The sequence below is a fragment of the Hylobates moloch genome, unplaced genomic scaffold, assembly GCF_009828535.3.
Source record: "Hylobates moloch isolate HMO894 unplaced genomic scaffold, HMol_V3 SCAFFOLD_10, whole genome shotgun sequence".
NCBI classification, from domain to species: Eukaryota; Metazoa; Chordata; class Mammalia; order Primates; family Hylobatidae; genus Hylobates; species Hylobates moloch.
Window position 1 is genome coordinate 29,031,133 of NW_026652285.1, and position 21,285 is coordinate 29,052,417.

General features: G+C 54.1%; 1 protein-coding gene across 2 annotated transcripts in view; it reads right to left on the reverse strand.

Annotated features, from left to right (window-relative positions):
* ARHGAP27 (Rho GTPase activating protein 27) overlaps nt 1-20,290 on the reverse strand; it is a 39,320-nt gene extending 19,030 nt beyond the window's left edge. For both annotated transcript variants that reach the window (XM_058445615.1, XM_032163927.2), the window contains exons 1-4: nt 20,142-20,290; nt 19,604-19,737; nt 19,015-19,146; nt 17,020-17,694 (exon numbers count right to left, since the gene is read on the reverse strand). In XM_058445615.1, coding sequence (XP_058301598.1) covers nt 17,020-17,676 — 657 coding nt within the window. In that variant the 5' untranslated portion in view covers nt 17,677-17,694; nt 19,015-19,146; nt 19,604-19,737; nt 20,142-20,290. The remainder of the gene's footprint in view (nt 1-17,019; nt 17,695-19,014; nt 19,147-19,603; nt 19,738-20,141) is intronic.
* Between the last annotated feature and the right edge of the window lie 995 nt (nt 20,291-21,285).

A 21,285-nucleotide genomic window follows, 5' to 3' on the forward strand; every position in this document is an offset into this window, starting at 1 on the left:
CCTGAGTAGCTAGGATTACAGGTGCCTGCCACCGTGCCCAGCTAATTTTTGTACTTTTAGTAGAGATGGGGTTTCATCGTGTTGGCCAGGCTGGTCTCAAACTCCTGACCTCAAGTGATCCGCCACCTTGGTCTCCCAAAATGCTGGGCTTACAGGCATGAGCAGCCTGGCTGACTCAGTGTAATCTTATTGCACGGATGTGGGGTGAGATTCCAAATGTAACGGTTTCAGATGAGACCCTTTTCTTGAGCTTGGGGCAGAAGCTTCCATTGATTCAGAGGGAAAAAGAGTGGAGCCGGAGTCCAGAAACTTGGACTCTTGTCTAAACTCTACTTCAGCGTCTCGCCGAGCAGCTGCTTGAATTTCTGGGCCTCAGTTTATTCATCTGTAGAACAGAGCTGTCAACCCTACCCCGTCACAGGGCTGATTCTATGAAAGAACCGAGCGGGCCCTGGGTTCCCACACCCATGGGGATTGGGGGAAAGCAGGCCTGCACTTCTGCTTTTCTGACTTCAGGTTTCGACTGGGTGCCCTCAGCTCTGGACTCCGTCCCCAGCCTCTGGGTGACCTCATGGGGCTGCCTGCCTGGCCTGCTCCTCCAGGGTGGGGTGGGAGCTGGGGTGGGGCCTCCGCAGGGCTCACACCGCTTGTGCTCTAAGTAAGGCTGGCAGAGACCCAGCAGGGCCACTGGGGACAGGAGGGATCAGAAATGGTCCATGAGGGGCTGGGCGTGGTGGCTCAGGCCTGCAATCCCGGCACTTTGGGGGGCTGAGGCAGGAGGATCACTTGAAGTCAGGAGTTTCAGACCAGCCTGGCCAACATAGCGAAAACTTGTCTCTACTAAAAATACAAAAATTAGCTGGGTGTGGTGGCGTGCGCCTGTAATTCCAGCTACTCAGGAGGCTGAGGCAGGAGAATTGTTGGAACCTGGGAGGCAGAGGTTGCAGTGAACCAAGATCGCACCACTGCACTCCAGCCTGGGTGACAGAGCGGACTCCATCTCAAAAAAAAAAAAAAGAAATGGTCCATGAGGGAACCTCCCAGCCAGCGAAGGCTGTAGGGATAAGCCAGACTAGGGAAGTGGGAAAATGAGACCAAGGAGTGGTCACCTTCTGCCTTCCCACTCAAACGTATCTGTGTTTGCACCCACCATTCCTTCCCCCTCCCTCAGTGGAAGGCACAGGGGCCTGCCGTCCAAGCCAACCTCCCCAGCCCAGTCCTGAAGGACCCCATAGCCTCCCACTTGCTTGGAAGTGGCCTCACCTCAAATTTCCAACCCTTCCTTTCTGACTACCTTTGTCCCTTTCTCATTTCAACAAACTCAAGGCCTCTCCATGTCTTTGTTTTTTTTTTTTTGGTTTTGTTTTTTAGACAGCGTCTTGCTCTGTCGCCCAGGCTGGAGGGCAGTGGCACGATCACAGTTCACTGCAGCTTTGACTTCTTGGACCCAAGCAATCCTTCTGCCTCAGCCTCCCAGGTAGCTGGCAGTACAGGCCCACACCACCACGCCTGGCTAATTTTTTTTTTTTTTTTTTTTTAGAGACAGGGTCTGACTATGTTGCCCAGGCTGGTCTTGATCTCCTGGGCTCAAGAAATCCTCCCACCTCAGCCTCTCCAAGTGCTGGGATTACAGGCCTGAGCCACTGCACCCAGTTGGTCTCTCCATCTTTTTTTTTTTTTTGTGAGACAGAGTCTTGCTCTGTCGCCCAGGCTGGAGTACAGTGGCATGATTTCAGCTCACTGCAAGCTCCACCTCCCGGGTTCACGCCATTCTCCTGCCTCAGCCTCCTGAGTAGCTGGGACTACAGGCACCCGCCACCATGCCCGGCTAATTTTTTGTATTTTTAGTAGAAACGGGGTTTCACCGTTTTAGCCAGGATGGTCTCAATCTCCTGACCTCGTGATCTGCCCGCCTCGGCCTCCCAAAATGCTGGGGTTACAGGCGTGAGCCACTGTGCCCGGCTGGTCTCTCCATCTTAAAAAGAAAATGTTGACCGGGCACAGTGGCTCACACCTGAAATCCCAGCACTTTGGGAGGCTGAGGCAGGCGGATCACTTGAGGTCAGGAGTTCAAGACCAGCCTGGCCAACATGGTGAAACCCCATCTCTACTAAAAATACCAAAAAAAAAAAAAAAAATAGCCAGGCGTGGTGGCAGGTGCCTGTAGTCCCAGCTGCTTGGGAGGCTGAAGCAGGAGAACCACTTGAACCCAGAGGTTGCAGTGAGTAGAGATCTCACCATTGCTCTCCAGCCTGGGTGACAGAGAGAGTCCATCTCAAAAAAAAAAAAAAAAAAAGTTTTGTTCCCTGGACCCAGCTCTGCATCCCCTTTTAACAACTAATTCCTTTTTCCCTTCCTCCTTTTTGAGCCAACTTCTCTGTCCCCTCACTTAGACAACCAGCCCACTGCTTAGAGGCCTTCCACCACTTCCTTGATGACAGATCTGGTCCTCCTTTGGCCTGACTTCTCTCCAGTGTTTGCTCTTTAAAATCCTCTCCTTGGGCATCCTCGGGCCAGGCCTCCTGGTTTTCCTCCTTTTTCTCTGCTACTGCTCAGTAATTGGCTCCCAGGCTCCACCTCCTCTGCCACGGCCTCATGCTTGGTGTCTCACCTGGCTTCTCACTCCACCGCCTTGGGAGAGCCCAGCCCCACCGGCTGTAGATCAACAACTCGCAGCAAAGTCTCCAGGCTCCCATATCCCACTGCCATCTGGATGTCCTTTGGACATGTCGAAAACTGTGTGCCCCAAATCAAATTTGTCCTCTCCCTCCTCCTTCCCCGATCTTAGCATCTGAGTGACATCTACCTCTGTCACTCAAGGTAGAATCATCCTTGCCTCCTGCTGGCTTTGCCTCATCTGACGCTGAGCCCCGTTGATCTGACCAGCCTAAGCCTTGCAGACCTGCCTACCAGTTCTCAGGTAACACCAGGGTTAGAGGAAGACGGAAACACTGCTGCAAGGAAGCAAACAGACACCTTGCAGGCAGGGCAATGAGTCAATGTCCAGGCAGAAGGAAAGGGCGGGGCTCTTCAAGGGAGATTGAAGAGACAGCCAGATACAAGGCATGGCCTTGGACGGGATCCTGAACCAAATAAACCAGCTGTGAGAGAGATGTTTTAGGATAAGGCAGAAATCTGACGATAGCTTAGGTCATAGATGACACTAAGGAATTATTGTTAATTTTGTCAGATATAATAATGGTAGGGTGTTTAGGGAGAAAGACATCACTTTTCAGAGATGCATGCTGAAGTTTTTAGGGGTGAAATATGATGTCTAGAATTTATTTTATTTTATTTTTTTTATTTTTTGAGACGGAGTCCCGCTCTGTCGCCCAGGCTGGAGTGCAGTGGTGCGATCTCGGCTCACTGCAAGCTCCGCCTCCCGGGTTCAAGCCATTCTCCTGTCTCAGCCTCCCGTGTAGCTGGGACTACAGGCGCCCGCCACCACGCCCGGCTAATTTTTTGTATTTTTAGTAGAGACGGGGTTTCACCATGTTAGCCAGGATGGTCTCGATCTCCTGACCTCGTGATCCACCCACCTCGGCCTCCCAAGGTGCTGGGATTACAGGCGTGAGCCACTGCACCCGGCCTAGAATTTAAAGTCATCGGCAATAAATAAATAAAAATAAACATGGCAAATATTATTTTTTCTCTTTTCTCTTTTTTTTTTCTAGTAGAGCAGCCAGCAAGGAGCTGGCTCCTTGCTAGTGTTAAATCTAGGCAATAAGTAACTGTATTCTTTTTTTAATTTTTTTTTGAGACAGAGTCTAGCTCTGTCACCCAGGCTGGAGTACAGTGGCGCAATCTTGACTCACTGCAACCTCTGCCTCCCAGGTTCAAGCAATTCTCTGCCTCTGCCTCCTGAGTAGCTGCGATTACAGGCGCCTACCACCACACTCAGCTAATTTTTTGTATTTTTAGTAGAGACAAGGTTTCACAATCTTGGCCAGGCTGGTCTCAAACTCCTGACCTTGTGATTCACCCGCCTCGGCCTCTCAAAGTGCTGGGACTATGGGCGTGAGCCACTGTGCCCGGCCTGTATTCATTTCTTAAAAATATTATTGGCCGGGCGCAGTGGCTCATGCCTGTAATCCCAGCACTTTGGGAGGCTGAGGCAGGTGTATCACCCGAGGTCGAGAGTTTGAGACCAGCCTGACCAACATGGAGAAACCCCGTCTCTACTAAAAATACAAAAAAATTAGCTGGGCATGGTGGCCCGTGCTTGTAATCCCAGCTACTTGGGAGGCTGAGGCAGAGGATCACTTGAACCCAGGAGGTGGAGGTTGTGGTGAGCCGAGATCGAGCCATTGCACTCCAGCCTGGGCAACAAAAGCTAAACTCTGTCTCAAAAAAAAAAAAAATTATTTTTGACTAGGCGTGGTGGCTTATGCCTGTAATCCCAGCACTTTGGGAGGCCGAGGCAGGCAGGTCACCTGAGGTCAGACTTTCAAGACCAGCCTGGCCAACATGGCGAAACCCCTCCTCTACTAAAAATACAAAAATTAGCGGGGCATGTTGGCATATGCCTGTAATCCCAGCTACTTGGGAGGCTGAGGCAGGAGTATCACTTGAACCCGGGAGGCAGAGGTTGCAATAAGACAAGATTATGCCATTGCACTCCAGGTTGGGTGACAGAGCAAGACTCAGTATCAAAAAAAAAAAAAAAAAATTCTTTGTGTCCAGGCATGGTGGCTCACACCTGTAATCCTAGCAACTTGGGAGGCAGAGGTAGGTGGATCATTTGAGATCAGGAGTTCGAGACCAGCCTGGCCAACATGGTGAAACCCTGTCTCTACTAAAAATACAAAAATTAGCCAGGTGTGGTGGCACGCACCTGTAATTCCAGCTACTCAGGAGGCTGAGACATGAGAATCGCTTGAACCTAGAAGGTAGAGATTGCAGTGAGCTGAGATTCTGCCACAGCCCTCCAGCCTGGGTGACAGAGCAAGATTCTGTCTCATAAAAAAAATTTTTTTGGCCGGGTGCGGTGGCTCACGCCTGTAATCCCAGCACTTTGGGAGGCCGAGGCGGGTGGATCACAAGGTTAGGAGATCGAGACCATCATGGCTAACACGGTGAAACCCCGTCTCTACTAAAAATATAAAAAATTAGCCAGGCACAGTGGCAGGCGCCTATAGTCCGCCACTGCACTCCAGCCTGGGCGACAAATCTGATTCACAACTCCACTTCGGCTCCAAATCTAAATTATAGGTGTGACCACCAGGCCACCTATTGGACATTTTCATAAAATAAACTTTTTACTATTCTCCATCCTCATTGTCACTACCATATAAGCATGTGGTCTCGGCTATTTGGGAGGACGAAGTGGGAGGACTGCTTGAGCCCAGCAGGTTGAGGCTGCAGTGAGCCGTGATCGCACCACTGCACTCCAGCCTGGGTGACAGAGCGAGACCCTGTCTCAAAAAAGAAAAGAAAAAAAAGTTGTTCATTATTTCTCAATTGGAAACAGACTTGCCCTTCCAGCTCCCCCTGCCCCCGAAGTGTTACAAAGTAGTTCCTCTCCCTTTCAGACACAGCTCTGGAGCCGGGATTCTGGGAATAAGGCCACTTAAACACGCCGTTTCCCCTCTGCTCCCAACTGCCACCTGCTGCTACTGCCTGAGTCAAGCAGAGGCTGGGGCAGTGGGTGGGTGGTGGGACCTGGCTGGCATAGGTGAGAGGCTGTGTCTGAGGTGGAGGCTCCCAGGGGAACCTTGGGGCAGGCTGGCCCATCATGGGACCCTGGGGAGAAGGCAGGGTGGCTCTTGTACCCTTGCGCCCAGGAGCTGAGGGGGGCCAAACAGGTGGGCCAGGTAGTCTCTACCCATAAGGCCAGGGCACCAAGGAGACAGGGAGAATTCCTGCTGGTGTTTTGACATCACAGATGTCCCATGCCCACAGGCCCACTGGCAGAGACCACCATCTCTTCTCCACTCTAGGGCCCCCCCAACCAAGTGGGGTAGTCCTGCAGCTCGACCCCAGCTCCGGGGAGCAAAGTCATATAAACTCACTCTGTGACAGCTCAGCAGGGGGAACAGAGAGAACCACCAAACCAGCTGCCACCACCAGACCCCAGCACAGCCGGGACCCAGGACACACTAAACCAGCCGCCGCCACCAGATCCCAGCACAGCCGGGACCCAGGACACACTAAACCAGATGCGGCTACCAGACCCCAGCACACTTGGGACCCAGGACACACTAAACCAGCCGCTGCTACCAGACCCCAGCACAGCCAGGACTCGGGACACACTAAACCAGCCGCCGCTACCAGACCCCAGCACAGCCGGGACCCAGGACACACTAAACCAGATGCGGCTACCAGACCCCAGCACAGCCAGGACCCAGGACGCACTAAAGATGCCATCACAGGTCATGGGGAAAGACAAACTTGTCAGTGAAAGGTCACAGGACAACTGGCTGCCCATCCAGAGATAAACATAAATAAACAAGTATATAAATAAGGGAGGGTCCACATCTCACTCTGTCCATCCACAATAACCCTGAAAGGATTAAAGATTTACATTTTTAAAAATGAAGCCATAAATACAATCAAAGAAGAAAACAAATTCTAATATGCTGTATGTATATACATATATATAAGCCTATATATTTTATATATGTGTCTATATAGATAAAAGACTTCAATATGCTGTATGTACATGTAAATATATATAATATATACTATGCTGGCGTGTATATATATAAAAGACAAATATGCTGTATGTATATATATATATATATATGTAAAAGACTTTGTAATGAAGACTCAAAATATAAAAGCCATAAAATAAATGAGTGATACATTGGACTACATAAGTATATTTTAAGAAAACTTGTGTGGCAAAATAATGCTATTAGCAGAGTCAAAAAACAACTCAGGGTGGGGGAGGGAATTACAACTCATGTAATAATAGACAAAGGATTATTTTCCCTAGTATAGAAAAAGCTACTAGAACTCAATAAGAAAAAAGCCCAACAACCCAATACAGAAACAGGCAAAGGATATAAATAGACCATTCACAGAAAAAAAAAAAGGGGGGGGAACAAACAGCCCTTAAATATATGAAAAGATAATCTTACTGGAAAGAGAAATGCAAATTTAAAGTACCTTAAGATAATACATTTTATGGTCAGGTTGGCAGAAAACAAAAGTTTGACAACAGTCAGTTGGCAAGGCTTTGGGGACCAGACACTCTAATTTGTGTTGGTGAGGGCACATTGGTATACGCCTCATGGGACATACTCATCAAATACCTATTATTTACCTTTTGACCCCAAAATCCCACTTCTGGAATTTTTCCTACTTCTACCTGTACATATATAAAAGAGTATATAAAAGAGTATTCATTATGACATTGTTGTAACAGCAAAAAATGGGAAACATCCCAAATGCCTGTCAACAGGAGACTGGTAAAATGGATTATTTGTAGTTGTAGGGAAGGAGACAGACCTCTCTAGGTACAATCTCCAAGATACATTGTCAAAGAAATAAAACAAAAAGTAAACAAGGTTTTTGTTTTGTTTTGTTTTGTTTTTTACCTTGTTTTACACACAGGACGGTGTTGCTTAAGAGAGAGAGAAAATTAAGTAATCAGATACATAGTTATACTAGTTTGTACTCAGAAACTTTGGAAGAATGAAGAAAGAATGAATGAAAGGGGTGACTTTTGAGTTGATGGAGAACAGAGCAGGGAAACGGTGTACATGTGAGATTTTTACTATAGACTTTAAAACATTGCTTTGATTTAAAAAAAAAACCTGTAAATATACTATCTAGTAAAATAAATTCAAGGCTATTGGCAAAAGGGAGGGGCTGGAGAATGCAATTACAACTTGAATACAAACTCTTAAGGAGACTCAAATCAAGCAGGGTTTTAAAAAAGGACTGATTTTGGCCAGGCGCGGTGGCTCACACCTGTAATCCCAGCACTTTGGGAGGACGAGGCAGGTGGATCACGAGGTCAGGAGATCGAGACCATCCTGGCTAACACGGTGAAACCCCGTCTCTACTAAAAATACAAAAAATTAGCCGGGCGTGTTGGGGGGCGCCTGTACTCCCAGCTACTCAGGAGGCTGAGGCAGGAGAATGGCGTGAACCCGGGAAGCGGAGCTTGCAGTGAGCCGAGATCGCGCCACTGCACTCCAGCCTGGGCGACAAAGCAAGACTCCATCTCAAAAAAAAAAAAACAAGGGACTGATTTTTAGAACTTAAAATATGTCATTGTACTAGTTGAAGGAGAAGAAATTCACTCTTGAGATTCAAATTTGCAGCCTGGAAGGTCAAGAAGAAATATCAAACCTCAGAGCAGAAGTACAAGAATGAAATAAAGAGGCCAAAGATAAACTAGGGGAGACCCAGTCAGGAGAGCTCACATGCAAAGGAAAGAAAAGGTAAAAGAGACAATAACCAAGCAACAGTCCGGGCACAGTGGCTCATGCCTGTAATCCCAGAACTCTGGGAGGCCGAGGCAGGCAGATTGCTTGAGCCCAGAAATTTAAGACCAGCCTGGGCAACACGGCGAAACCTTGTCTCTCCAGAAAATACAAACAAAATTAGCTGGGCGTGATGGCGTGCGCCTGTATTCCCAGCTTCTCAGGAGGCTGAGGTGGGAGGATCACTTGAACCCAGGAGGTCGAGGCCGCAGTGAGCCGTGATCGTGCCATAGCACTCCAGCCTGGGTGGCACAGTAAGACCCTGTCTCAAAAAAATAAAAAATAAAGAAACAATAATCAAATCAAGCAACAAATAGATGTTCCTAAGCTGAAAAAAGACCAGAGTCTACAGAGTGACAGGTCCTGTAAGCTCCAGATGAGGGTGCTGAGAAAAGAATCCCCAGTGAGGCATGTGCTAAAGAATGTGTTTGATTAGGAATCCCAGAGAAGGGACAGCTGCCAGTAATGAAATGGAAAGTGTAACGGGAAGAAAAAGGAAATCGATAACGAGATCAGAAGGAAAAAACTGGAAGGTAAACCAATAAATGTCAAATAAGCCAAAGGTAATCAAATCAAGTACAGTAGATCAGTTGTTAAATGAAACGTGAACAGACTGAATTCTCCCACTAAAAGACAAAGAGTCAGCTTGGGTTTAAAAATACAGTGATAGGCTGGGTGCAGTGGCTCACACCTGTAATCCCAGCACTTTGGGAGGGTGAGGCAGGTGGATCACTTGAGGTCAGGAGTTTGAGACCAGCCTGACCAACGTGGTGAAACCCTGTCTCTACTAAAAATACAAAAATTAGTTGGATGTGGTGGCGTCTGCCTGTAATCCCAGTTAATCAGGAGGTTGAGGCAGGAGAATCACTTGAACCTGGGAGGCAGAGGTTGCAGTGAGCCGAAATCGCAGCACCGTACACCAGCCTGAGTGATAGAGCAAGACTCCATCTCAAAAAACAAACAAAAATCCATGAAAATAATAAAAATACAGTGGTGACGGGCAACATGAAGAAACCCCATCACTACAAAAAAAAAAAAAAAAAAAATTAGCTGGGCATGCTGGCACGTGGGCCTGTGGTCCCAGGTTCTCGGGGTGCTGAGGCAGGAGAATTGCCTCAGCCAGGGAGGCTGAGGCTGCAGGGAGCCATGATCACACCACTGCACTCCAGCCTGGGCAACAGAGGGAGACCCCGTCTCAAACGAAACAAAACAGTGATGTGACATATACAAGAAATTAGTAGTTTCAAAAAATGATAATAGTAGGAAATAAAAGAATGCTAAGCAAGTACAAAAAAAAGGTAAAGTAAAATAAGAAGTGGTCATATTAACAATAGAAGGGCGAAATTTAAGGTTAAGCACTATAATAGGATAAAGAGGGACACCATGTAATGATAGAAAAGCACAATTTGTAACGACAGAACACTTGAAATCTGCATCCTCCCGACAGCATCGTAGTTAAACATAAAAAGCAAAAACTAGGAAAAGCACCAGAAGAGCTTTATAGAGAAAATTTGAGTGGAAGGTTTAACATAACACATCTCTATCAGAATTAAAGATCCCTGCCCCCAAGCAAAGGATACAAAGGAAATGAAAGTTTGAATAATATAATCAATAAACACGATTTGATGCAGATAGTACCTTATATCCCTTAAATAGAAAATATGCATTTTTCCGGCCAGGCGTGGTGGCTCACACCTGTAATCCCAGCACTTTGGGAGGCTGAGGTAGGTGGATCACTTGAGGTCAGGAGTTCCAGACCAGCCTGGCCAACATAGCAAAATCACCTCTGTACTAAAAATACAAAAATTAGCCCGGTGTGGTGGCGCACACCTGCAATCCCAGCTACTCAGGAGGCTGAGGCAGGAGAATCACTTGAACCCAGGAGGTGGAGGTTGCGGTGAGCCGAGACCACGCCACTGCACTCCAGCCTGGGTGACACAGTAAGACTCCATCTCAAAAAAATAAAATTAAAATAAAAATAAAAAAAGAAAATATGCATTTTTCTTACATATCTGTGGAAAAACTTAGCAAAATAATTTACTTGGTCACAAAGAAATTCATAATAAATTTTAAAAGTGGAGAGTTTACACATCTGGAGAAAATGAATGCTTTCCTAGTAAAATATAAAATGGCCAAAATTAACTAGAAGGTGAGTAGAAACTCAAATAAACTAATTACCACTGATGAAAAAAAAATCTGCCACTGAAAAAGGCACCCAGTCCAGAGGGTTTCATGAGAGGGAACTGTAGAAACCTTTTGAATTCATCTCTGCCAACACCTTCCTCCTCCAGGAAGCACTCTTGGATTTCCCTCTTGCCAACAAGATTCTGGGAGGGCAGCTCCTCCAACATGCCCCCCACAGGTCTTTGCAGACATATCATATCATATCATATCATATCATATCATATCATATCATAATCTTCCATACCATAACTGCCATGCCATACAATATCATCACTGGATCTGCTGTTCAGTTTCTCCTGGACAGTAAGCTACCTGAGGACAGGAACTGTCCTTTATTTTTCATTGCTCCCTAGCCCCCAGTACAGCGGCTGACATTCACTGACTAGGTGAATATGGTAAGTGAAAAAACAGAAGGCACGATCGTCATTACGCTGTGATGTCTCTACGGGAACTGCCCAAGACATACGCGTAAGAAGGCAGAATAAATGGGAAGAAACCAACATGCTAACAGTCATTCGATTGAGATTTCCTCCTATTATTCAAATATTTGTAATGGAGTTAAGCTATTTTTGTAGGAAGAGAATAGTGATTTACACATTTAACTGGGCCAAGGAGGAGAAAGGAAGGGGGAGGCTGGGAGGATTCTGCAGGCAGGCCCTTCTGCTACCTCTGCTTCCTCTCTCTGGCCCAGTCCCTAGACAGACACGGAGGCCTAGGCAGGGGCCCATGCCCCCCTCCCTTCATGCCTCACAGGGGACCCCCAGCCAGGAGAAGGCGAGGAGGCAGGGTGGGCACCCACAGCAGCCTCAGCTGGACAGAAGAGTCCTGCAGGCCTCACCCGGCCCAGGCAACAGCTCTGGAAGTTCCCTCAACACCAGAATCCTTCTGCAATCTGGAAACAGAGCTTCCCAAATTTTAGCAAGAGCACCTGTGCCCCTGTGCCCCAGAGCCCTAGTCCTGGCAGCCCTGTTTCCCCTTCAATATGAACCAACAGCCACTGACCTCTCACTCCCCGGCACAGATCCAGCTCCAAATCTCCCTAACATTCAGGCATGGAGACTCGACCACATCCCTGGTCATCAGCTACCCACTGGTCACGATCATGGACTTTCCCATTCCCCAGGGCCTGGCACTGACCACCCATCCAGGCTGGCATTCAGTACTGATGCCCACCCCTCCCTGTACTGGACGCAGTCAGCTCTAAGAAGGGCAGAGAAAACAGGTCTATGGAAGTTAAGCTATGAGGACGCAAAGGCCTAAGATTGATATAATGGACTTGGGGGACTTGGGAGTAGGGGAAGGGTGGGAGGGGGGTGAGGGATAAAAGACTACACACTGGGTACAGTGCACACCACTCGGGGTGACGGGTGCACCAACATCTCAGAAATAGCCACTAAAGAACTTATTCACGTAACCAAACACCACCTGCTCCACAAAACCATTGAAGTAAACATTACAAAAAATAGGTCTAGAGTGAGGTCAACTGCTGAGGCCTGGGAAGAAAGGGAGGGGGCAGCTGGGCTTGTCCTGGGGCCCATCTCAGGCCCCTGGGCGGTGAAGGGAGCCAGGGACTAAGAGGTGAGAACCAGGCACAAGCTCCAGCGAGACCTGAAGAGATCATGGGGCCTGCAGAAGAGCCGGGGGGTGGGGGTGGTGGGCAGGAAGATCTCTGGGTGGACAGCAGTGTGGGGTGAGGGTGGGAGGGAGATCCCAGAAGCTGCTCTCTCCTAAGTCAGGTCCTAGGCAGGCAGAGGGGCTCCTGGGACAGCCTGGGGCTGCAGGTGAGTCACTGGGAGGGAACTGGGTCAGGTGTAAAGAAACCAGCAGGGCCATCCAAGGGCGGCTGCCCCACCTGGGGGTTGGGGGTGGGGGTTGCCAGAGGAGAAAGTACGAGCAAGGGGCTAGCTGGAGTCCCCTCAACTTGGCCTCAGCTTCCTGCTGTTACCGACGCCCTTGCCAAAGGCCCCCTGGCTGGCCCCGAAGGGGGACAGGAGGGTCTGTCCCAAAGCCAGTTTCTTTCTCTCAATCACAGCGGCCTCGGGCTGCCCTTGGAGTTTGTCCTAGGAAGTGGGTGCTGGGCCTGGATCCAGAGAGGAGGGGCCCCCAGGTGGGTTTTAGGATTCGGGAAAGGGAGGGGAGAGAGTGGGGAAACTGCTGTGGCTGCCCTCTAGTCCCTCAGGGGCGAGGACTCACTCAGTTCCCAGCGGAGGAGGAGGAATGAGGGCCCCGGGCTCCTTCCAGTCGGGGCTGCCTGCTCAGGTGCGGTGCCTCCAGGGCTGCTTGTATAAGAGGGTGCAGCGGCCCGGCTGGAACTTCCCTCCCAGCAGCCAATGCCCCAGCAGCAGGGGCGGGCTCCAGGCCAGCTCCACCTGCCTGGGCCTTCCCACCTCTGGGCGGGGATGGTGACCGCACCCTGAGATCCCAGAGCCACGGGAAGAGTCTCAGAGGCCCCTTTATTGCACCGCCTTTGGCCTGGCTTCCCAGGGCTCCCTGAGTAGCCTTTTTGGGGGAGGGGAGGAGTCATCCCTGCTTAGCTCTCCCTGTCTCTCTCCCCTCTCAGAAGGGTTTGCTTCTGCCCTCTCCTGGGCAGCAAAAGAACAGATGTCCCTCTCCTGGGGCATCAACTCTTCCACAACAGGGCTGGGCACACAGGATGCTCAGAAGAAGGAGCGTGTGCCTGCCTTCAGCTTGTACTGTTCTTGTTGAGGGGAACAGGGTGGCCAACCCTAAAGGCCACCTGGCTGAAACTGAACCTGGTGGCCAGGGTGGGGCTTGGGGTCAGGGGGCTTGGAACTGTCCTGAACACAGCCACTTCCTGGCTGTGTGAGCTTCGTCCTGTCACTAAACCTCTCTGAACCTCTGTTTGTACTCAAGGCAAATGGAAGTGCCTACGCCTGCCTTCCAAGCTCCTGGGAGCTTAACCCTGGGTTAGAAGCCTTTGAGCAAGAGCCCACGTGACTGTTAGCCCCTTTGGGATTGCATCTTACCACACTTTGTCCCCAGTGTCCAGCACGGTGACCAGCCCACCCCAAGTGCTCAATATGCGCGATTAGAGTGCACGGGGAGTGACAAGGCTGTAAAATACCATCCATGGCAGCAGCTCCTCTGTTCTGGGGGTCCCTGGCCCTGCCGGGTAGCCTGCCCTAAGCCCTGAGCTGCTGCGTGACAGTAGGGCATCCCCACACACTCCCCAGTGCCCCTGTGCCATGCCATCCCCACATCCTGCCCCCTCTGTTCTGCACCCATTTTCTTCTGAGATATCTTCTCAGCAGCAACCTTCTCCCCATCTTTAGCCTCCCCATCTCCTGCCCACCCACCTGAACCTGGGGACGGTTCCATCCATGACCCTACACCCCCTCTGGCCACACTGTGTCTCTCTCCTTCTGCCCATTGTCCACACGCTCAATTCGCACCCTCACTTCACTACTGACCACTGCCCTCTGCCTTCAGCAGCCCCGTGACCAGCTGAGCGTCTAGTGGTCACTTAGGATAAGTGTTATATGGCCTTTCTCTCACATGACCTTCCTGTGTGTCCTTCTTCTGGACACGTCTTGGCCTCTGAGCCAGCACTGTCATGCTTCTCTTCCCTTTGGCACCTAAATCCAGGCGGGCCCCATCTTTTCTCCACCCTGCTCCTCCCCAAGTCATCCCCCCCTCAGTAAGCAGCACCACTGTCTGCCCACGAGTGCCCACTGGGAATCTAGAACTCAACCCGATTTCCCTCCCACCTCCCTCAGCCCCCAGACCCTGCCCATCCACTTCCCAAACCTCTGTTACCACCACATGCCCACGAGACTACCAAAAGCTTCAGCCATTCTTGAAGCCCTGGCCACAGGGATTTTTTTCTCAATCCCACTCCTGTCTCTGCTAAAAGGCTTACAGCGGCTGCAGGATAATGTGCACATTCCTGGCAAGGGCCCATGAGGCCCTGCCCGGGTGGGCACCCACTCTCAACCCCATGCTCCACTCTGAGCCCCGGCCCCATGTCTTCTCTTGCTGGCCTCCTATCCAAGAGGGTGAGTCCCCCAGGACCGTGGCTGTGCCTCAGTCCTCTCTAGATCCAAAGGCTCACCAGGGCTTGGCAGGTATTCAGCTAGTTCATGCCTAATGAACGAGTGAATGGGCCTGGAGGATCATGGTGGGCAAACACCGCCTGGGACAACTAAGAGCAGGGGTGGGGTTCCCTTGTGGGGGGCAGGACCAACTCCCTACCCTGGACTTTGTTGGGGGTGGAGCACCAGGGAGACCCACAGCTGCCTCTTGAATAAAGCTCTGTGGCAGGGAACGTGGTATTATTGCACCCATCGCACAGGGGAGGAAACAGGACCAGAGATGCAAAGTGACTTGTGGAGGTCACACAGTGAATTAGGGCCACAAGTGGGGCCAGGGAGCTGCCTGTCTCTGGCCAATGTCCTAGATTCCCCCCTGGGTAAGTCCTCTACCCCCATCACCAGTGCCCCTCCCTCCATATGCCACTGCAACTAGGAACCTGCTGGGAGCTGGAGGAAGGATAGGCAGAGGGGCCACCTGGCAGGTGCCCTGGCAGCTGGGGTGATCTGTCTTCTCAGGAGATGTCAGGACCTGGGCAGTCTCCTTCCTCTTTGGTCCTGGGGCCTGGGGTGTTGGCCCTTGCAGACCTACAGAGCCCTGGCTCATAGGAAAGGGCTGCCGCACCTCTGCGCTCCTCAACACACACTCTCTGTGCACTCTGTTTGAGCCAGACCGTGGGCCAGATGCGAAGTTCAAAGAGCAAGGCCATTCCCCCACCTCCAGGGGCTCCGCTCAGATGGGCAGGCATCCTCCCACCGTCACTAGGACAGAGAATGTGGAGAGGCCCAGAAGTGTGCCACCGGGAACCTGTGCAGGAACCAGAGGGGCCCTGGTGGGGGAAGAGCGCTGGGATCCAACCACCCATCCCAGAGAAGCTGCCTGGCCGGCTGGCAGGGGCGCGAGACAGGAACCCGCCGCGGTGCCCAGCCCCGCCCGCCGGGTGCCGTTCCCCACCCTGGCCACAAGGCGGCGGGCTGCCGCTGCAGAAGCCCGAGTGAAGGCGGCGGAGACCCAGGGAAGCCAAACGAGGACTACCCAGACAGCCTGGGTGGACCCCCTGCTGCTGCCAAGCGCTTCGAAGCCTTACCTCGTTTAAGGCTCACAACCCTAATCCTTAAGTACTGTGCTTACACCAGAGGACACTGGGCCTGGGGGAGCGTCCTCGGTGTAAGTTAAGTGGCTGTCAGCAGCTGGCAGGTGACCCAGCAGAATCCAGTTCCCCTTTCCCTAGTCTCAAAACCTGAGCTCTGCATCATAACGAGTCGGGCGGAGGGAACACCCAGCAGCGGGCCTAAGGCGTGTCTCCTTCGTCTAGGCATTCCGGACTCAGTCCTGGCACATGGTGGGCATCAGTGTTCATGGTAATGACATCAGGCACAGCGAAAGAAGTCAGAGGCTCCCAAGGATCAGAGGTCATCTGTCCAACCCCTCCCTTTGGGCTAAAGAACAAACCGAGACCCTAAGAGAGGAAAAGAACTGCCCCTAGATCATCACACGGCCGGTGGCAGATGGCAGAACGGTTCTGAGCATCTTTTTTTTCCCCCTAGGGCTGCCCCTCTCTGAAAAGTTCCTAAAGTTCAAAATGTCAGGGTCGCCCAGAGTGTTCTGAGGATGTAAGACCTGTTTTTAAAACGTGGTCTATTTTCGATTTCCCAGATTAACACAATTGGACTCTGAAGAGGGGAAAAAAAACAACCTCACTTAACCGGACGTCTTTCTGAAACAAACCCATCAAGAGTTCTTTAAAAAAAGGAACTGAAATGCTGGAAGCACCCTCAAAGGGAAGCAGACGCCTGACTTTCACATCCACCCTCTCATATGACCCCAGGCTCCTGGGAGACCGGCAAGGCCGTTAAGCCGGGGCAGGCCCGCAATCCCCCGTTCCATGCCCAGATGCGCTTGGGAATACAGAACAGCTGGGACTTGGAAAGATAATATAGTGCACACACCTGCAGTAGGTTATATAACCTCCCAGCAGGGCTTGGGGCAGCAGCCGACCATCGAGCTCATTTGCATTTCTGCAGCGAAACATGAATATTCACACAAGTGCGATAAATAAAGACCATCAGCAGCCTCACATCAGTTCAAGTGCAATTTTGCCACCAATTGGATTACGAAAAACCTCTGGGCTTCCAGGGAGCTTTGGAGCTTGGGAATTGCTGATGAGGGACTGCGGGCCTGCACCCCTCACGTTTCGCGGTTGGGGAGAGGGAGCTCATCCGAAGTCTTCGGACAGAGGTGGGCGTCGTGCCCGACGCTGAGAGGAGCGGGTCTCCTCGCGCCCCGGCTCCGTGCAGGCGCGGTCCCTAGCGCGCCACCCGCCTCCACGCCCCTGCGCCCGGGGAGGTACCTGCTCTGCGCTCTCCTCCCGCGGCGGGACATGCAAGTCCTGGATGACCTCGTAGACGTTCTCTGAGTCGCTGCGCGCCAGGGGCCGCGGGTACACCCAGGAGCCCGCCACGCTGCAGGCCTTGAAGCTGCCGCTGCTTCCTAGGAGGCCGGCGGGAGGCGAGACGGCGGCGCAGGCCAGGTCGTCCAGGGACTGCGCGGGCCGCACGGGCGCCGCGGGCCGCAGGTACAGGCAGGCTGGCAGGCCGGGCGCCAGGCTGCTGCGCTGGGTCACGGGGCCGCGTTGCGCAGGGCCGCACAGGGAGCTGGCTCTGCCTCCGGACTCCGCGAGGGCGCCGTCGGGGCCCGCGGCCGTCGCCGCGCTCACAAACCGGTAGTCGTAGGCGAGCGGCTCAGGGGCCGCGGGGCTCGGGTGGGGACCTGGCGGCGGGGCAGCGGCAGGGTTGCCGAGCGCGGGCAGCTCGCGCACGTACTGCGCAGGCAGGTAGAAGGGGCGGCCGCCGGGCTCACGCCGCACGTGCCACCAGTGCTCGGTGCTGCGCCGCAGCAGCCGGTAGCGCTCATTGGGCCGGATGGCCACGCGGCGCCCGTCCTTGCCGGTGTACTCGAAGGGATGCTCCACCAGCACGTACACGTCCCCCTCCACGTCCGCCGCCATCGCGGCCGCGGCGTTTTCCTGCGGGCAACAAGAAGGAGGGCCGCGGAGGTCAAGACCACCGAGCCTGGAATAGCCCCGCACTCGGGGGCAGACTTGGGTTCGAGTCCCGATCCTGCACTCGCCGTTCGCCTTCGGGCCTCAGTTTTCCCATCTCTAAAATGGCAACTTGCGTAAAATCACATCTAAGGCTTCCATTCTTACACTCAGTGCTGGAATTGGGACAACCCTTCGTTCTGTGGGGTTGATTATAAGATTTCACCCTTGCTTCAGTCCTGCGGTGGGGAGATTGTGGGTAGTCTTGGTCCAAATCGACTGCGAGGGAAGCCTTGGCTTTAAAACGAGGGGTGATTGCCCGCTCTAAGGTCGACACCACGCTTGCTTAATAGTTTACTGCGCCTTAGTTTTCCCGTCCGTCAAGTAGGAAGAACACCCCATTTACTGCCGCTCCCCGGCTCTGTCCCGCCTGGAAGCCTCCCGCCCGCAGAGAATCCGCAGAGGATCTCCTAGCACTGCCTCCCTCCAGGAGCTTGCGCCCCCACCCCCTGGTCAGAGTTGGGATGCGGGCTCTGTAGGGGGCCCAGCGAACAGCTCTACCTGGGGGCTGTCCCTGTCCCGCTTAGTCCAAAGACCTTGGTGTAGAGGCCTCCGCTGCCAATGCGGGGGAACCGGTTCTCTTGGTTTCTCTTTCCTTCCCCAGCTGCATCACCGCAGACGTGAGCCCGGCCCGCCCAGCCCGGCCCGCACCACCCCCTGCTCTCCGGCTCTCACGCCGCCTCCCGAGAAAGGCCCTGCCCCTGTGGCCTGCCCACCTGCCCTGTCACCCCTACAGTGTCCCCACGAGTGGCTCCTGGAGAATGCACTCTGAGACAGTGACTATAAGTGCGGAGTCCCAGAGCAGGGCCACCCAAAGCTCTCCGGAGTGGTGGTCATAAGCCCCGCTCCCGCCCGGGCTTGGGGTGTCAGGGATGGGGGAGAGCCTAACTAAATCTGCCTGCGCCCCTCCACCAAAGCCATGAGTCGGTGGTTTTCTCCGGAAGTGCATGGCCCCTCCAAACTCCCACACTGACCACACCTCCTCCTGCCCCCTAAGGTGGCCCGGACCCGGGGCCAGGAGACCGCCGCTTGCCGAGGCAGAGGAACAGGTTCCAACGGGGGCCCCAGCAGGGCTCCTCCGCCACTTTGTCAAGCGTTCCTCGACGAGGAAAGGGTGTAAACTGAGTCACTAAGCACATTGGGCCCCGGAGGCGGGGTCATCGAGCTACCCAGTGCTGAGCCAACAAACCCCAAGCGGGACACTCCCCCGGCGCCCCTTCCCCCTGGACCCCGCAGCGCACTCACGTCGGCTGGGCGGGCCTCAGGGAGCCCATGGGCTGGGTGGGCGGAGCCGGCGGTGGCTGCAGGTTAAGCCCCTACCATCGCCCTGGGCGGGGTTTCCAGGGGCGAGGCCAGAGAGGCTGCGCGGAACCGGAGCTGGCAAGTAGAGCGAAGAGGGACAGGGACGCTCAGGAGTGCTGTCACCGATACCCAAAGCAGCCGTGTCTGGGTGGGGCGAGGAGGAGCCTGAATGCCTCTGCTGGGGACCTTGGGGGGCATTGGGACGAGGCCCAGAGCGGAAGGCCGGCACCTGGAGCCGGGACGGCTGCGTCTGAAGGGGCACTGGCGGGTCGCGAGCGGAGCCCAAGGAGGATGGGACCGCCCCTGCTCCGCCTTCCCCTTCCATTCCCAGCCCCCCCACCCCCCCGGGATTTGCTGTCCGGGAGTCCCTGCGTCCCTCCCGTGCGCGGCTCTGGGAATGCCGGGCTGGGGCTGGTTGTCTCGTGCGGGCGTTCCCGTTCCCGGTGAGGTCATTTGCACCCTGAAAGACCCACTGCGAGCCCTTTCAACCGGATTGCAAACCCGCCCGCTCCGGGCCCACCTCCTCCCTCACCAGGGCCTTTCCCGGCGCAGCCCGGCCGGGCCTGGAAAAACTCCGAGCGGGATTCCCAGCGCAGGGACACCCACCGGAGCTCAATGTCTCGGGCTGGATAAGAAGGGGACCCGGCCTCGGTTCCTTCCCCGACCCTGGGGAAACACAGAGAAGAGGAGGGATTGGGGAAGCCGGGAGGATCCCTGGAGCGCGAACGCGCACCAGTCGCCAGGAGGTCCCCTGCGTCCACTGCCCAGGCGACTCAAGCTACAGCGGCGTCAACGCCTGGGTCGGCGCTGGGGGCCCGGGCCTGCTCCCCTCCAGCCCCCAGACGGAGGGCAGCCCTTCGCCTACCTTCTCCTCCCCGTGGGATGCGGCCCGCGCAGCTCCCGCCCCACTGCGGAGACAAGGGGAGCAGGCGCGCGGAGCTCCCGGGTGCGGACCCGCCACCTGCCGCGCCCTTCCCTCCCCCACCCTGCCCCTTTCCCCACCCCCACCCCACCTCCCACCCCCCAACCCCCGCTCGGCGCCCCACTCCCGACCCTGCCTGCCCGGGCACCTCGGGGCGTCCGCTCGCCGGCTTCGCCTCCACTTGCCCCGGCAGGCGCGCGTGGGCTCGGCGTCCCGCGCTCCCTCCTCGACCGTGCGGCTCCCGCGCTGCCGGGTTTCCTGTTCAACAATATAACCAGGGAGGCACCGGCGGAGAGCGCACGGCAGAACTTCCTCCCGGACTGGGGCTGGGCTGCGGTTGCGAGAGACAATCCCCGGTGTCCTGGCTTCCTGTCCCCTCTGGCCCGGGCCAGCGCCTGAGGAGCGAAGACGCCACCCCCTCCCCTGCACTTCCCGGGATCCTGGGCCACACCTGGCTGTCTCCAGGGAGAAAGAGGCTGCGGGGCTGAGATGGTGGGACTGGGGAGGCCGGGAGCCTCCCCCGCAGCTTCTCCTGGCCAGATTGCCCTCCCACCATCCCCCACCCCTTCTTGATCCTTGTGGGGAAGGAGGGCCACCCTCCAATCCGTCCACAGGGTAAGCTCAGAACAACCTCCAGGAGTCCAGCCCCAGGGCCCTCCGCCTTGGGGGTCTTCTGTTTGGGAATTTTTTGCCTCTCTGGACAAGCAGCCTCGCCCTGAACTGAGCCTGCACTCACTCCAGACATCACAAGCCACAGCCCCAGCACACCCCCTGCCCTCAGGGGCCCCAAGGAACAGTTGTGCCTGTGGACCTGGCTGTGTGTGCCAAGAGCTGGCTGATTCAGGCCAGTGTTCTGGGAGGAAGAAGGGCCCGCATCCCAGGCCATGGCCTCTCTTGACACCACCTCCTGGGGACCCAGGGTTGGGTGGGAAGCTGAATCTGGCCACGCTCGTTCTGGAACTCCCTTACCTCTGTATCTTTGCCTCTGCTAGGCATTGCCCACCTGTGAGTCCACACTTCCTCTGAGAATCTCAGTGTGTCTGAGCCTTGGTGGCACCTTGGGACCCTCCAGGGTGAGCACACAGCAGAACTCAGCATTGGTCTTTGGTGCCCGACATGCTTAGAAAATAGTGGCTGGTGCCGGGCACGGTGGCTCATGCCTGTAATCCCAGCACTTTGGGAGGCTGAGGCGGGCGGATCATGAGGTCAGGAGATCGAGATCACCCTGGCTAACACGGTGAAACCCCATCTCTACTAAAAATATAAAAAATTAGCCGGGTGTGGTGGCGGGA